This window comes from Solanum verrucosum, unplaced genomic scaffold, assembly GCF_900185275.1.
Source record: "Solanum verrucosum unplaced genomic scaffold, falcon-dt-bn FXZP01000125.1, whole genome shotgun sequence".
Classification (NCBI taxonomy): Eukaryota; Viridiplantae; Streptophyta; class Magnoliopsida; order Solanales; family Solanaceae; genus Solanum; species Solanum verrucosum.
In genome coordinates, this window is record NW_026019923.1 from 2,777,204 (window position 1) to 2,796,108 (window position 18,905).

The 18,905-nt window shown below is 31.2% G+C and overlaps 1 protein-coding gene across 1 annotated transcript; it reads right to left on the minus strand.

The window, feature by feature from the left end:
- Positions 1 to 1,979: 1,979 nt before the first annotated feature.
- Positions 1,980 to 16,257, minus strand: LOC125826878 (fatty acyl-CoA reductase 2, chloroplastic-like). Its single transcript, XM_049506224.1, has 10 exons — positions 15,975 to 16,257; positions 15,439 to 15,542; positions 14,434 to 14,633; positions 14,222 to 14,322; positions 13,827 to 14,040; positions 13,595 to 13,756; positions 12,983 to 13,064; positions 11,601 to 11,986; positions 11,195 to 11,348; positions 1,980 to 2,234 (listed from the first exon to the last, which is right to left on the minus strand). The coding sequence occupies exons 1-10, from the start codon at positions 16,255 to 16,257 to the stop codon at positions 1,980 to 1,982; spliced, it is 1,941 nt and encodes a 646-aa protein (XP_049362181.1).
- Between the last annotated feature and the right edge of the window lie 2,648 nt (positions 16,258 to 18,905).

The window sequence follows — 18,905 nt, forward strand, 5'->3', positions numbered from 1 at the left end:
TAATAACTTAAATTTTTAAAATGAGATGGATACACACTTCAATATGATATATATCAAAGTAAGCAATATTGGTCTAGGGTTCGAGTGTCACCATCACACCACCACCTATTACTAAACAAGAATATTCATGTGTTTGAACCATGAACAAAAATTAAGTCAGGACTTGAGTGAGCGTATGTGTACGTATATCAAAGATATAATAAAATGAGATGGTCATATACTTCAATATTGTATTATAGTAGGTAGTACTAGTCCAGATTTTATCAAGTCTTGCCTCTATCAATTATTTCCACGTGTTTGGCTCATAAGAAAGAATTTAGGTCGAGAGGTGAGGGTTTATTGAAAATATAATTCAGTTTTACTCTAATATATAAAATTTTAAATCATATGGTCATCCACTTCAATATTGTATCAAAATATATTGTACTAGTCTAGGGTTCGAGTCGAACTGTCGCTCTTTATTAAAAAAAAATATCATGTGTTTGGGCCATGATAAAAAGTGAGGTCAGAATGTAAGGAACCGTAAGTCATGTGTTTCTCTATGGCTTAAATTTTTTAAATGAGATGGTTACATACTTCAACATTTATCATCATAGGCAGTTCTAATCTTGATTTCAAGTCTCGCCCCCACCAATTATTTCCAAGTGTTTGACCCATATAATAGGAAATTAGGCCGAGATGAAAAGGCAAACATGTTGAAGATATAATTAAATAAATAAAAAAATGTATTTTCCCTAATATCTTAAGCATTAAAATAAGATAGTGCAATTTATAACTATGTTGATATCTTTCTATCTCCAAAACGAATCAGGCCACATGTGAGAAATGTGCGAGTTGAAAACATTAGTAAGTAATTAATTAAAAATATGTGCTATTTAATCAGTCAAACATAAAATAAATGACATTGTCACACACTTCAACATTTTCAAAGAAAACATAAAGTTTTAATTAGGAAGTAAGAATTTAAATTAAACAAATCTCAGAGAAAATAAATTAAAGATGTGGTCAACATATATACATAAAACTAGACATGGTCATTTCATAAAATCCCTTTGTGAACCGATACTATTGGTGGGAAGTGAAAAAATTCAAATGTTAAGTTTTTCTCTACCTTTCACACTATATATATAATCCTTCTCTAAATCTTTTATTTCACCAAATTCCCATTTCTCTCTTTCATTTGCTTTCTCTATTATTATTTTTTGTTCTCTCCCAATGGCCAACTCTCATGCTAAGAATGTCTCCCCTCCTCCTCCTCCCCCTCCCTAATCTCCATCTCCATATTCCCCTACCCCTTCCCCTCCTTGTGTTTGCAAGGAGGCTACACCAACTGCTGACACTGAGATCTTAGGGGTTTATGGAAGTAGCGCCCTCATCCACTCAATCAATTCTCCTTCTAGAAAGAGGGGTAGCATGCTGAATGCTGGGGAAGGAACATCTGTGGTTCGAGCAAAAAGGCCCAATGTTGAAGCTTTTAGAGCAGCAACAACAATAGAGGACACATCAATATTGAGATCGTTGGAGTTTTCATCAGTTGTAAATGGTTCAAATGATGGTGAACATGATGACCAGTCAGAATCCCTGTCCCAGTCAGGAACATACGAATTCACTTTTGGATGAGAATGTATGTGAATGATTAACGATGTCAGCGTATCAAACACAATTTCACATACATAGCATGTTCTCATGCTCTCTGATAGCTCTAGTGATTTTGGTGCTGGTACAAGTGTAGGTGGAGGCACAAACGCAGATGCAAGTGCACTTGGTGCAGATTATGAACCTGTTGCACCTGCATATGCGCTTGTGACTCCACTTGCACCTACACCAGCACCAGCACCAGAATCATTAGAGTTGTTAGAGAGCCTGAGAACCTTCTATGTATGCGAAATTGTGTTTGATACGCTGACATCGTTGATAATTCACATGCAATCTCATCCAGAAGTGAATTTGTATGTTCCTGACTGGGATGGGGATTCTGACTAGTCATCATATTCACCATCATTTGAACCACTTACACCTGATGAAATCTCTAACGATCTCAATGTTAATGCGTCAGCTGCTGCTGTTGCTGGTCCAAAAGCTTCAACATTGGGACTTTTTGCCCGAATCACATATGTTCCTTCCCTAGCATTCAACATGCTTCCCCTCTTTCTAGGAGGAGCATTGACTGAGTGGATGGGGACACTACTCCTATAAACCTCTAAGATATCAGTGTCAGCAGTTGGTGTAGCCTCCTTGCGGACACAATGAGGGAAAGGGGCAGGGGAAGATGGATGGGGAGATTGGGGAGGGGGAGGGGGAGGAGGAGGAAGGGGGGGGGGATTCTTAGCATGAAAGTTGGCTATTGGGAGAGAGCAAAAAATAATTATAGAGAAAGAAAGTGAAAGAGAAAAATGGGGATTTGGTGAAATAAAAGACTTAGAGAAGTAATATATATGTAGTGTAAAAGATAGAGAAAAAACTTAGCATTTGAATTTTTTCACATCCCACCAATAGTGTTGGTTCACAAATGGCATTTATAGAATGACCATGTCTAGTTTTATGTATATATGTTGACCACATCTTTAATTTATTTTCTCATGATATTTGTTTAATTTAAATTCTTACTTCCTAATTAAAACTTCATGTTTTTTTAAAAATGTTGAAGCGTGTGACAATGTCATTTAAAATTATGTTTGATTGATTAAATAACACATAGTTCTAATTAATTACTTAATAATGTTTTCAACTCACACATTTTTCACATGTGGCCTGATTCGTTTTGGAGATAGAAAGATTTCAACATAGTTATAATGTTCGCCATCTGTAATACCATGTTGAAAAGTTTGGGTGCTTCGAGTCTTCCCCCTTCTAGGAAAGCAAAGGGTTAGAAGTGAATTATTCATAACCTTAAGTTAAACTCATGATAAAAAGTACTGGAATTAGCACCAATATATTGGTGAGTAGTGGCATAGGCAGAAAATTCGTGAAGGGTGTCCAAAATAAATCCAACATAGAAAAAAAATATAGTCATGGGGAATTGAACCTCAATGGCAAACAAACTTCTTCACACTATTGCCACTAAGCTACCACTCTATATACAACAAAGTATTTCGTTTTTCATTCAATTAACCATTTTATAGCAGACCACACTAAACAAAATATATAAAACATAGATGCAATGATTCGAACTTGGGTATTGTGTACATATTGGAAACAGATTTTCCACTGAGCTACGACTCATTGTTGTTGTTTAGGGTGTTCAAAATGCTTAATATATCAATATAAAGTAATATTTAACGCGACAATAGTACTAAGAGGGCTAATTTAATGTATAAAAAACAAGCTCAAGAAGGTTATTCTAGAAACAGATCACTAGGAATCATGAAAATGATACCTAGGGAATGGAAAATACCATAGGAGATACTAAACATAGTGGAAGAATCAAGACAAATTGTGGAACAAAACAACTTCAAAGTTCAGCATGTATACATGGAAGGAAATCAACTAGCAGATGTCATTGCTAATAGTGCTTGCAGTAAGTCGGAGGTACAGGAATACAAGCAGTTTGAATAACTACCAACTAATTGCAGAAGAATTCTAAACATGGACAAATCACAAATCACAAGTTTGAGAATCAAGACAAGAAAGATAAAAGACATAAACAACCAGTATGGACCACAGTTACATTAATCAAGATGTGGTGAATCTCACAAGATTTTATATGTACACATCAAGTTTTTTCCAATACTAGTGCTTAAAATCAGCGAGAAATAAAGAGCTACCTGCTTATAAAAGAGGAAATCAGCAAAAGTCGAGGACTATACATCCAAAGCACATCGTCCATTGTCATAGAGAGGAACATCGAGAGCAATATATTTAGATCCACAACTAACAACGGTGTTAGCTCTAGAAATCAGAACATACTAAACTAAGATAAAGGGGAAATTAGGAACATAAATGAGGAGGAAAATAAGGAGGAGTAGTACCTATTGAAAATGTCTAGTGGTACACCACCATGGTTGAATGCTGATGATCTAAAGGAGACAAAAGGAAAATCATTAAGGCGGCGCTGAGAAGAATGAGAAAGAGGAGGATTTGGAAACAAATGTTAGGGAAAGTGTTAAAATTAGGGTTAGAAAGAAAAAGGGTATTGATATATTTGGGCTAACTTTCCTTTTTAAAGTTGGGCCAGGCAGACATGTATTTTTTATATTTATGATTGAATAAACGAGCTTCAGGCTCAAATTTGATTTTAAAAAATAATATTTGACCTACATATATCATGTAATTTTTCAGCGAAGGGTGTCCAATCAATAACTCCGGCCCTGTTGGTGAGATCAAGTTTAAGCAATTAATTAACAATGCAAACAAAAATCAGAGTACTATTAAAAATAGCTCAACACAATAATTATCGATTATTGGAGATTCCAATGTTAGTAATTTCTATTTTGTGCACTCACATATTAATATATTATATGTAGATATGCTATTAATAAAGTAGTCCATTGTATGATCTAATAAAGTATTAAAGTTTGGAGCCTTAAAAGTAATTTTCTATTCATATGAGTATATTTTTTTAACACCTTGGTATTTGAAAGAGCTAAAATTAGAAAGAACTAAATTGGAAATAACAAAATCTAAAATATTGCAAGTTATGCTTAAGTTGTGAGTTTTGAGTCAACTTCAAACGATCATAACTTTCAGTACAAGATGATCTAGGTGGCCCATAAGATATCAAATGAAAGGTCTTGAAATCCTCTTCAACTCCACTGAGTTTGCTACATTTGGAGCTTGTATGAGGAAAATATGCCCATTTGAAGTCAGTCTGTCCAGTAAGGAAAGATACCCGAAATTATGAGGGCTATTTTAGTATTTTCCTTACACAATAAGATTAAAACAAAATCAGTAATTTTTTGGGGTCTAATCTGATTTGGGTCAGTTTTCAGTATCCCAAAATACGCTTATGGTTTTAGAAGAAAGTTCAAGAAGAGAAAGAGGAGAAAAAAGGGAAAGGTTCAAGGCATTGATCAAGATTTCTTGCGGATCGTGGGTTGTTTCTCCAAGGGTTTGATCCCTAAGAGGTATGTAAGTTCTCATAGTGTTGGGTTTGTTAACCCACACGCCAATCATGCTATTTCAATGTAATTTCATTCTTGAGGTTGAAGGATTTGAGTTCTTGATGAGTTTTCTTGAAATTCCATTTGTAATCTTGATTGTTAGGGTTTTGATGAATTCTTGAGATGAGTATTAGTAATTTGAAGGTTGTTTTGAGTGGATTATCGTGTACATATGTTGGGTATTCGAATCTAAGTGAGTGGGGAAGAAACCATTCGATTTTAGGCGAGTTAGGAAGGCTAGAGTGTCGCCTCACCATTGGGCCAACAGAGATGTTCTGTAGTATAGGGGAAGGCACCCTGCACCAGGGTCGCCTGTCCCAACCCGTTCTCCGTCGCTTAGCCCATCTAAGTTCTTTCAAAGGGTACGTTTACTCCATTTTGATTCTACCTACTCTACACTACTTCTAAACATCTAGAAATCATTCATAGCATGAATCATCATCTTGAATTAATAATTTAAATTCAAGGTAGAGTTAAGAGTCAAGTCTTGAGAGTTCTTTCGAGTCCTTTGAGAAGTCTTTTGTAAATATTAAGGCAAGAAAGTTAGTTTTATTTCGTATAAGGAAAATTCAACAGTGCCTAAGAATCGTTTTATTTCGTACCTTAATGCAAGAAAGTTAGTTTCCAAGGGGTGCATCTATCACTTAGTCCGAGTTAATGACTCTAGTATTGAGACACCACATATTCAGTCAGTTTTAGTTGTGAGTGAGTTTCCAAATAATGTTCCCGGAGTCCCTCCTAAGAGAGAAATAGGTTTTGGTATTGATATTATTCCCGATACTCGTCCTATTTCTATTTTGCCATATAGAATGGCTCTAGTTGAGTTGAAAGAGTTAAAAAAACAGATGAAAAACCTTCCTGAGAAAGGTTTCATTCGACCAAGTGTCTTACCTTGGGGGGCTCCGGTCTTATTTATGAGGAAGAAAGATGGTTCTCTTATAATGTATATAGATTGTCGTCAGTTGAACAAGGTAACTATCAAGAAGAACTATCCTCTTCCGAGAATTGATAATCTTTTTGATCAACTTCATGGTGCCACTTATTATTATCAGATAGACCTCAAATCTGACTATCATCAGTTAAGAGAAAGTTACATTCCAAAGACAACTTTCAGGATCCGCTATGGTCATTATGAGTTTCTAGTCATGTCTTTTGTTTGACTAATGCTCCTGCAACGTTCATGGATCTTATGAACATAGTGTTTAAGCCTTATCTAGATATGTTTGTTATCGTACTCATTGATGACATTCTGATTTATTCGAGGAATGAGGAGGATCATGCTAGTCATCTCAGAGTAGTTCTTCAAACTCTCAAAGATAAAAAGTTGTAAGCTAAATTCGCTAAGTGTGAGTTTTGGCTTGAGGCAGTGGCGTTCTTAGGCCACATTACTTCAGGTAATGGGATTCGAGTTGACACTCAAAAGATTAAGGCAGTGCAGAACTAGCCTATACGTATCTTTAACTGATATTAGAAGTCTCATGGAATTGACTGGTTATTATAGAAGGTTCGTCGAGGGGTTTTTGTCTATTTCATCCCTGTTGACTAAGTTGACTTAGAATACAACGAAGTTTCAATGGTCTGATGCTTGTGAGAAAAGTTTTCAGGAATTGAAAACTAGGTTGACTATTGCCCAGTGATGACATTACTAGAAGTTACACAAGATTTTGTTCCTGAAAATCATTGTACCAAAACATCTAAAGTTCAACAAGTCTAAGAAAAAGGGTACAACCGCAACCAGACATAAGTAAAATACTAAAACATGTCTAAGTCTGACAATAATGGACTAAGCAAAATGAAGGACTTCATGGCAGCCTGAAAGAACTGGCTCACTCTTGAAATCCGGTCTCGATCACTGATCTCATAGCTGAGGTCTATCAATACCGCCTGCAGATGCCTTATACTTAACAAAGAATGAGCTGGTGCAATATCAGTATACAACCATAGTATACTGGTAGGATCACGCGGCTATTCCAGTAAGCACAATATATATAAGCAATCACAACATAGTAAACACGCATATACAGAATATATATACAATTTCCATTTCAGGAGCAATGTACAATTTCACATTCTCAATAACAATTAGATATGACATCACTGTGGTCCTCTCATGGAAATCATACCCAAACTGTTCGTGTGCCGGAACCTGACACCCTATCCCAATTAGTGTGCCGAACGTGGCACCCGATCCAATGTATGTGTCAGAACGTGACACCCAATCCAATGCATGTGTCAGAACGTGACACCCGATCCAATCAACATAAGCACAATCACAATCACAATCACACTCATAATGTACATTTTCATAATTATACAATCAAGTGTCGATTCATGTCATACAATGGTTCATCATACTCATTTACATTAGGTTTGATCAATAGTGCTTCATTCACATACATACATGCATTACAATGAAGCAATTACTAATATACATCACACAAACATAAAATTAAACCATCACCTATCTTGAAACCAAGCTTGAATCCCCCTAAGGCACTTGAATCTTTCCTTTCTATATTCGTTCCACTTGTTCTAAGTCTACAAACAATTAATATACGCAAGGATTAATAAATTAAGGCCTAATAATCCAGATTATAACAACCCAATAACCCAAGACCAAACCCATGATCCTAAGGTGCAACTAGGGCTTTTTCCCACCATCAACTTTAGGCCAAAACCCTCCCCCAGCGAAAATTACTGATGAATTTACATTCCACGGATCGAAAAACGGATTAGGGGAGTAAAATTCTTACCTCTAGCACCAAAAGTCGTGGAAAAATGTCAAGAATGTGTCCTGTGTCGTCTCCTAACTCTTAAGAATGAAGTTTGTAGAAAAATAACGAAATTAGGGTTTTTCCCGGACTTAAGTCGTGATTGGCCCGCCATAACGGACTCCATCCTGCCACAACGACCCCTCCATGGCAGGATAAATCCCGCCCCGACGGCTTATAATGTGACAGAACCTCGGAATTTGAGTTTCAAACCCCCATTTCACAACACACCCTCAACCATTGACGTTCAAAAACTACCCGTTCACGCTAAGATCAATTTTGGGAGTTCTACACGCCTGAATTCTATTCAGTAAAGTCGTACGGGCACCTGAATGTCTTAGTTATCCACTCATATAATCAAATTCATTATAGAACCTCTCATTCATTACCAGATTTCCCTAGACCTCACAAGACTCAGATTTCGTCCAAATCTGGACTAGACTAGGAATTTTCAAGTCACTACTCAAAAGTTTTCTGACCCAAATTCTTTCCACATTGACTTTTCCCTAATGACGGAAACAGGTCGTTACAATTCACCTCTCTGCCTGCACCCAACTTTTCTTATGGGTCTGCCACCTTACAGAGACCCATGAAGTTGCAGTTGACAAAAGAAAAGTGAAGTTCAGATACATTGATTAAAACAAAAGTTACTTCACATGTATTGATTAAAAAAAGAAAAAGTAAACAAAATATAAACTACATTATATATGAGTACAATAATATAACACAAATATTTGTAATAAATTAAATTAAAACTCATGCGAAATGAAATTAAAATATATTAAATTAGTCGAGTTTATAAACTAAAAAATGAAATAGAATATTTCTTTTAAAAGTTTGTCAATCTAAAAATCGATCAATCCTTCTTTTTAAACGTTTCCTCGTTGGCATGAGTGTCATGGATAGCATGAAGATGAATAAATTAATAGTTAGGGCTATTTAGAGAGGGTACAAAGATCACACTATCAATTGAAAGTCACATTACATATGATATGTCTTCATCATACAAATAAAATTGTGGCTTTCTGAATGATTTTGGCTGTAAAATCAGAAGATATATATTTGTTGCTGTTGGCTTTCAATAATTTTAGTATTTTGAAGTCAATTACAAAGATGTGACTTTAAGATTCCATAAACTACCATAGTTAGGAGTTGTAAAACTTTCCATATTAAGAGTTAAAAAGGTGAAAGACTCTTAATGTGAAACAAAAGGAGAAATTGTATAAAATTGCAAACTATTAATTCAAATTAAAGGTTATAACCACAATTTTATTTAATTGTAATATGTAACAAACACTTGTCATTCGTCTATGGAGCTCAATTATGAAAACTATAACTATAACATACAAATATTTTTTTTATGTTTGTTAAACCTAAAATTTACTCTTTATACTGTTAGAACTCCTACCTTATTATTATCTTTTAATTACTTTGTAACGGTTCAGCCCACTAGTAATATTGTCAGCTTTGGGCCTAGGCCTGCACGATTTTAAAACGCGTCACTAATTGGTATGGTATGCTTACTTATATACCTACATCTCTCTAATTGGTATGGTACGATTTTAAAACGCGTCACTTTATCCGTTTTCTTTTACTTGTCAATTATTCCTAAAATAAATATTCATTTTTACTTGTCACTTTTTATATATCAAGAAAAGACAATAATTTTTTTTACATGTTTTACCGTTAGTATTAAATATTTATTTTCTAAATCATTTTTCAAGACATCATTTAATAGGGAATAGTTTGGTAGAATACCTATATAATTAATTATTTTCTTAATTTGTGTGTCAAATCAAAATGTAATAAAGTAAAAATGAACTGAGGGAGTACTTTTTATCCACATTAAGGCTCCTACCTATTCAATGAGTATATTATGTTTATTAACATCAATATGTAATATATAATATTAAAATAAGGTATAATAATTTAAGAGAAACGATGAAAAGACGATTTTATCTAAAATAAAGTCTTTTAGTGAAGGATCAAAAGTTCGAACAATTGATGTCCGTATTAGGGAGGCTAAGTAACGGATGAAATTTTAAGTTTTTATGACTATAACTTAAATTTATTTTGGACATAAACATAAAATGTATTTAGAATCTTATAATCGCAAGTTGAGCCATTAAATTCATTATTATCAGCCATTCATATCTTTTTCTTTAGTTTATACTCAGAAATATATTCATGTATAAACAACAATAGTTTAAATATGCTCCTTATTATCGAAAAAAAATATCAAATATATTCATGATAATTCTAATTAATTAAAGCTTTATCTTCTTTTAGGGGTTGTTGAAGTCTTTGATTCATCTAAAATTAAATTTAAAGAATTAAAACACAACATACTTTTAATTACTTAATAATATATTTGCAACACATGTAAGCACCCCAAACGTGAATCCAGAATTTAAAGATTTTGGGTGCATCAAATATGATCTTTAAGTAAATTTTTAATATAAAAATAATGAAATAACACTTTAGCTAGATTCGAACCTTGGTCTTGCAAGTGGTTCCCCTACCTTGTACCAACAAAACAAGAACACTCATATACTTTTCATGGGTGCACTGTTAATTATATCCTAGTTTCTATCAGTTTCTCGAGATAGATATACATATCTACACATGATTTTTTTTCGAAGCTAACGGGTACTCGTGCACCCCCACTTAGAAAGGTAGGTATCCGCCTCTGAGCACCCCCACTTAGAAAGGTAGGTATCCGCCTCTGAGCACCCCTCACTTGTGGCTTGATTCTCTCTGAAGACGGAGAGACTTCAACCTATACTACGTTCGTCTTCTCTAATACCATGTTAAAGAGTGTAACTCTTTCGAAAAGATCTAAAGGTTAGGAGTGAACACTTGTTTTTTTTAGCCTACTTGGAGTATATAATTGTTAATTAGCACAAATTTATAGGTGTGATGAAATCAAGTTTATGCAATTAATTAATAATGTTAACAAAAATTAGAGTAGAAGATTCATAACAACCTGCAACAGCCCAATATTCTTCTGTTTAATAATAAGTGTTATCTTAGTTCATTTTACGTTCATTATTGTATATAAGATTAAAGATTGACCTTAAAATTTTAATTTCAAACCCTAGAATGAAATAGCATTATACTCTCAGAAAATTAAAATCTAAACTAATCCTACAAAATAAAATAGGAATCAGTGGCAAACAATCTCTTTTTATTAAACAACAAACAAGTACACCCAATAATATTACAATCATAAATGAAATATAATCTTGAATAATTAAATGTTTATCACACAACGCACAAAAAAATACTCTTAATTAATTGTTCCAATATTAAGAATTAATTTACCCTTTTCCCTTCTAGTACATATTTTTGTACACCAGGAATATGGGTATTTTCAATATAATTTTTCCAATTAATTTTTGTCACATCAATTTCAAAGCTTCTTTTTTCTTCTTCAGACATGTCTCCCATTAGCTTTCGTACATTGCCATTGTCAAACCTAGCAAAAGAATTTTTTTTTTTCTGGAATAATCAGGTCTTAATACGAATATTGAACATCGAGTATAAGTTAAAAAGATAATTTTTTTTAGTAATTACCATTTCTCATGATATTTTAGTAATGACATATTATTTCTGTCTTAATTCATTTATGTCACTATAAAACATTTCATTTAAGAAATATCAGAGTCATGTATTGATCGTGTCATAAATATTATAAATTCAAAAATGATAAACTAAATATCACACGTACCAGCCTTTGTAGAACAAGTAGGGTTCATAAAGTTTGCTGAAATTCTTCAAATATTCCACTTTCTTTTTAATTAAACGTATTTGAATCTTTGTTAGCTCTTTTCCATCTTGTACTTCATGCTGCTTGGATAATACCTCCCAAATATAATTTTCAAAATCTGATATTTTGTCAAAAAATCTCATTTTTTTAACCTCATATTTATCTCCTTTTGAATTAACAAAAGGAAATAATTGGAAAAAATCATAGGAATAGTCAAAAATTTGAGAAAATGAGACAGGATTTATAGATGATGATGCCACATGATAGACATTTAGTTGTGGATTTTGCAAATTTCCATGTTTTGCCATAGCAGCCATTGTTGTATTTACAACCATATCAACTGGAACCTATATCAAGTGAACAAGTCAGAAATATGACCTACGTTGATTAGACACAGAGTTTAAGAAATAAATAAAAATATAAATTTGTAATAACACAAAAAATTTAAATGAGATGATTACACATTTTAACATGATACATATCAAATTAAGTAGTATTGGGCTAGAGTTCGAGTTTACGTGTTTGGCCTATATGAACGAGAATCAAGTCGGGATGTTGGCGGGGTGGGGGGGTTGGCATACGTGTACGTATATCAAAGATTATTAACTGAGATAGTCACACATTTGAACATGTGTAACAGTAGGTAGTATTGGTCCCCCTGAGTGTGATCTCACGCACTCCCATTTATTTCCATGTGTTTGGCTCATAAGAAGGAATTAAGTCGGGACATGAGAGCATGTTGAAGATATAATCATTACATAAAAGGCATAATACATAAATGTGCCCTTTAACTTGGCCTTATTTTATGTTTATGTCCTCCAACTTTGGATATGCACAAGTAGACATTTTAACTTGTATAAAGTTGAACAAGTAAACACATGAGTCCTACATGGTACAATACACGTAAGACATAAAAATGACATGTAGGATGTCATGTAGGACATGTGTGTCTATTTGTTCAACTTTATACAAGTTTAAGTGTCTACTTGTGCACACCCAAAGTTGAAGGGCATAAATGTGATTTGAAGCCAAGTTAAAGGGCAATTTTATGTATTATGCCTAAATAAAATGGGTTCTCTAATATCTTAAATTTTTAAATGTAAGGGTCACTCATTTCAACATTGTATCAAAGCATGTAGTATTGATCTAAGGTTCGAGTTGAACAGGGGCCATAAAAAGGAATCAGGTAATTGAATTGTAGGGAGAGTACGTATCGAAGATATAATTAAATAAATAAAATATTATTTTCTTTAATATCTTAAATATTAAAATAAAATGGTCACATACTTTAACAATAACGGACACAATTATAAATATTAAATATATTGAAAAAGTATACTTACCAAATCAACAAGACAATTAGGATCAGCAAGAAGGCCAGGGAGGTCACCCTTTCGATAGAAAAAGACTAATGGGTCGATTATCCTAATTATGACAAAGAGACAATTCGAAAAATAAAAAACATAAATATTTTTGCTAATTTATAAATAAGCAGAATTCATCGATAAATTTTTTAATTTGTCAATAAATTTAATTTAGATATTCGAATTACTATATCTTTTGATGGAGCACATGATCGAGTGTTTCTATTTGACACTTTTGATTCAAACTTTTTGAAAAAGCGTTTGCATGCGTTTTGATCAAGTGCCCAATACGCAAATAAGTTAATTAGCCACATAAAATATGTCAACTCCAATTCATTTATCATACGCATCAGCCTCAATAACTTGTAAAATCTCAAGTATGTTCCAATTAAAGGAGGTGATACATTTTATGTAATTAACTTATCTACATACGTAATTAGCGCTTGTGAACACATACAAAAAAAATTCTTCAACAGTCAGAAGTGTCTAATATAAATATTTTATCATGTATTCAAATGTTCAATTAAAACATAATATAATTCAAATATCTAAATAAAACTTACTAACAAATTTAAGAGATTGTCGATATACCTGAATCCTTGTATCCATCCAGGAAAAGGTTCTTTATAGCTACTTGTTATTCCAGAGGGACGAATAATAAGTATTGGAATTTCATCTCTCATATTATTTATCATCATTTCACCAATTGCCTTTGTAAATGAATATGTATCTTGCCATCCATATAACTTTCCCCTATTTAATCAACAAACATTAATTAATTTTAATAATATTATATTTATATAAAGAGAGAAAAATTAAATACCTCTCAAGTCCAAAATCCTTCATTATTTGTTCCAAACCAATATTATTTGTAATATTGTTCTTCAACTTTGAAATCAAATTCATTTCATTGTGAGCATCCAATGATGGAAAATTAGTATAAGGAGAAATTGAAGTGATTTTTTCCTTTGTTATGCTTTCTCCCATAGTAAAAGGCTTCTCCAATATTAACCCTTCTCTTTCTCCATTGGCAAATGCTTTAAATAAAATAAATTAATTAATTCAATATTGTACTAAAAAAATTTATCTGTTATTGTAAGTCAACTTAACATGATAGTATAAAAATCTATACACAGACAATGCATATATAAAACTCTTTTAAAAAAATATAAGATTCATATTGTAAATATATATAACTTAAACTCGATCAGATCATACCAGTGGAATAATGCATAAGAAGTTTAAGTTTCTTGCATTTCTTTGCAAACATCATGAGTTGATATGGACCATTCACATTAGCATCAAGAGCTAAATCATACCTAGAAACATAATTAAAACCAAAATAAAAATTAAAAAAAAACTGCTAATTAAATTGTGTATATATACTATAGTTGATAATTATTTATTTTTATTAAAGAGAGAGAATTAACCTCTCATCAAATGTAGTGATGGCTGCAGAGTCAACAATCAAATCAATTTCTTGAGCAATTTTGTCACTAGTAATAATATCCATACCAAGATTTGGCTCATATATATTTCCAACTATAGGCATCAATTTGTCCAATATGAATGACTTGTAATATTCACCATGCATTTCTTCTAGGCATTTGAATAATTCTGACTCCATAATCTGAATTTTAAACAAAATCAAGGTGTAAATAGTTTACTAGGGTGTCAAAAATGAACCCAAACATAGGTAACCCACCTAGAATTTTAAGGGTTGGGCTTAAGATAATTTGAATTGGGTGCAATCTCAACCCATTCAAGCCTAACCCATTTTACCCATTTAGAGAATCCTCAATTAAGCCCAATTCAGTCTCTAATTTCAACCCGTTTTAAAACTCTTTACTAAGATATGTTCCTATATTAAAGGTATGAATTATTATCTATTTAACATCTTTAGAATTTATCTATCCATTTGTTACTTTTTTTAAAAACATTATTGAGCGGAAATTCGAATTGTGATTATAAAAGTTAAATATCACTATGTTAAAATTATTGAGATTAATCGGGTCAAGACCCAACCCGTTTTTTAGCCCATTTGAGCCCAAAAGTAAACTTGGGCAGGTCAAGACCCAACCCGATTTCTATCTCAACCCATTTTAATATCTCCAATTTCAACTCAATCCGCCCATTTGACACCCCTATAGTTTCCTTACATTATCAGCTAGTCAGTGACAAAGTTTGAATTTTCAATAAGAAAAGTCAAAATACTCCTTCTGTATGTCTCAATTACCATGTTTTGTTTTTCGAAGGATCACAACAATTAAGTGATTAACTATATATATGCATTGTAATTTTTTTTGGCAAAAGTATGTCAATTGACACTTATTGGATAAAGGAGGCTCCAGACTAGGTATATACCATCGTCAAAGGATGGTCAATTGAAAATCTTTCGTCAATAAATTTATAGAAGAAAGAATTGTTAAACATACTTCAATTTTTAATCTGTGAAATGCAGCTTCCTTATCCTTTGCCCTGATGAGCAAATAGATCTTGTTTACCTTTGGTGTTGTTCTCAACATTTTTTCAATCAAAGCTGCAAAAAAAAAGTAAAAAAAAAATATATCATGTTATTGGAAAATGTCTACAGAAAAGGGTTGAATTTGTCTTTGAACTATGTCAAATATATATATAATATAGTATAAGTATATATCTGACACCTCGCAAATATTTACACAATCAGATCACTTCTTAGGTAATTATGTATAAATTTCTTAACAATAATAGAAATTAATGATAACTGACATGCTACTCTTTTGTCCCATTTTATGTGATGCATACCCCAATTCCTTCGTAATATGTCCAAAAAAAGATACATTTTTAAAATGTCTTTTTCTCTATTAAATTTCTTGTCGACTCAAAATATATCACATAAAATGAGAACAAGGAAGTATAATATAGGTTAAAATTCATAAGTCGTACTAAAAAAATATAATGTTTATACTGTAAGTGTATATAATATATATACCTTTTGCTAGGAACCCTGTAGCACCAGTGACAAGAATATTTTTCCCTTCGAAAAAATCAACAATCCCTATGCCATTATCATTACCATGCATGATTTTAAGTTGATGGTGTCCTACATTTTCAGATTTCATGCAAAACAATTTTTTTCTAGCTATTTTATGATTCTCAAATGATGAAATATTGTTACTATATTCAAACCTGGAAGAAAAATGTTTTTTAGAAAATAATTTAGTTGGTGATAATTCCCTTGTGTTAAGGGAGAAAATATTTGTGGAGAGAAGCATATTGGCAATTAGCAAAAAAAAACTAAAGAGAGAAGTTGTGGGATAGAAGCTAAAATGTTCTTCTCTATTTATAGAGCCAAAAATCTGCTTTTTTAATGTGTCACTTCATGAATATAGTAATATTGTATTATATATATTGACCAAATCTTTTAATTATTTTCTCCTGAGATTTATTTCATTTAAATTCTTAAATTCTAATTCAAACATTAGTGTTTTCTCTGAAAATGTTGAAGCGTGTGACAATCTCATCTAAAATTATATTTAACTGATTAAATAGATCATATTTTTAATATCTTACAAATGTTTTCAACATGTGTGCCCCTCACGTGTAGCTTGATTCTTTCTAGAGACAGAGAGACTTTTTAACGTATTTAGGACGTACGATTCTCTAATATCATGTTGAAGAGTACAATCATGTCTTCCTAATCAGGAAGGCCAAGGGTTAATTAAGATTGAATTATTCGTAACCCTAAGCTAAAATCATGTTAAGGAGTACTGGACAATTATGATTTTAGCCTACTTGGAGTATATAATTGTTAATTAGCACAAATAAATATTGGTGAGATCAAGTTTAAGCAATTAATTAATAATGTACTCTCTGTTTCTAATTACTTGTCTTTATTTTGAGTATAAAGTGTATTTTGGTCATATAGTACCAAGTTGAGCCATTTAATTAATTGTAAATAAGGGATTAACAATAGACATAATTTCGGAATTGAACAACAAAATTTTCAAGTTAATTCTATTCAGTTATAAATTAGCAATATTATTAAAAAAAAAAATCAGCTCGAATGTTTAGCAATATATCAGGTGGGATTATCGATAAATTTCTTAGCTAATTTTCTATTTTCTTGTAAAAAAAAATTTGAAAAAGAATAGTTGACATGACAAAATAAAATATTTTTATTTTGTATCATATAGACATAAACTCACAAATAAACTAAAATTTTAAAATATTTATATCTTAGACTCAATCCACCCACCCACAAATCAAAATTAGTCTTTATCTAAAATTCCTATTTCCCCTCTTTATTTCCAAGATTTTTTTTGTTTTTTCATCCCAAAGACCTCTAACTAAATTACGCAAATACAATAACTTATATGGTTAAAGTATCTTCTTTTAGGTGAGATATAAAAAAAAATATACATCTCTCATTATTCTTTGCCACAAATTACCCTTAATTGTTTTCAAATCATTTGTTTTTTGTTTTTTCATGTTTAATTCTACACACATTTATACCTTTTTATTTTTTATATCAATTAATAATTTCAATATTTTTCTTCATTACTTAGTACTATGGTCTAATTATTTAATTTTTCCATAGGTACTATTGTGTTATCAAGTGATGGTGTGCATTTCCAAATGTTTGGTGTACACATCTTATCAAATGTCATCAAATATTTATTTGAGAACAATACTTGTTGCGGTGATGTCAGAAATAATAATTTTAATTTTTAGGATCATTTGGTTTGAATATAAGTTATGATAATATTAGTTATAATAAAATAAATTATGTTGGATTAATTGTATTGAGATTATTTTTTGTTGAGGGTTTAGTTTGTTATATTCAAAACAATATGCATTGCATAAATTTTAAGAACAAATTGTTTGCTTGCAAAAATACCCTTTACTTTATTTAACTTTTTTTTTTGCAAGCTTTAATTATTCTTCTTAAAAATAAAGCTTTCATCTTATTTTAGCTTAAATACTTTTGTGTGTGCATTCCCACCGTATGTATTTAATTATTTTTTTCTTATTTAACTTTAAAATAAAAATTTCATCTTAAGTTTGTTAAAGTAAAAAAATATTTATGAGAAATCAAAATATAAATACACATAAGAGTTAGTCAAATAAATTCATAAATAAAATTATATTTATATATTATAATTTTTTAATAAAAAAATATGAAGAATTGTCATAAAAATAAGGAGTACTGAAGGTTGTAAATATTATTATACATGATATTAAAAATAACATAAATATATATGAATATGAAAAGTGATGTCTAAAAAGAATTTAAAGAGATATCATTATCATTTTACCTATTTAGTTTTTGTAAATTACCTCAAAATTATTAATAAAATAATAAAATAATAAATTAAATAATACTATAATTTAATCTTTAAAATATTTTATATTATCCTTCACATCAAACCACCTATAAAAATACCTGTAAAGTCTGCACACCCTTTATTATTTTCAAAATCCACTTATGAAAATTCATTGAATTTATTATGTTATTGTATTAATTTAAAATTGTTAGCTATTGGAAAAGACAAGATAAGAAAAAAAATATTCCTATCATCACTTCACTTAAAATTGTCGGCTGCTTCGGTCAAAAGGATACTCTATAATATATCTTACTTTCCGATTTAGAGTAAATATATTTGTTTGCATAAAAATTGCTTACATATATAATTATTGTTATAGAAATAGTTTAATTATACTATTTTATTTAACGAAAAAAATAATTTTAATATTTTTTAAAAAAAGAATCAACATGATTCTTTTAAGCAAAATCAGATATATTTGATCATTTTCACATATAATTTAATTTTTTTTTATTCAATGACTAATTTAAGTTTTAAATAACTTCTTAACATATCTAGTTGCTTATCATTATTTGTGCTATTTATTACACAAAAGA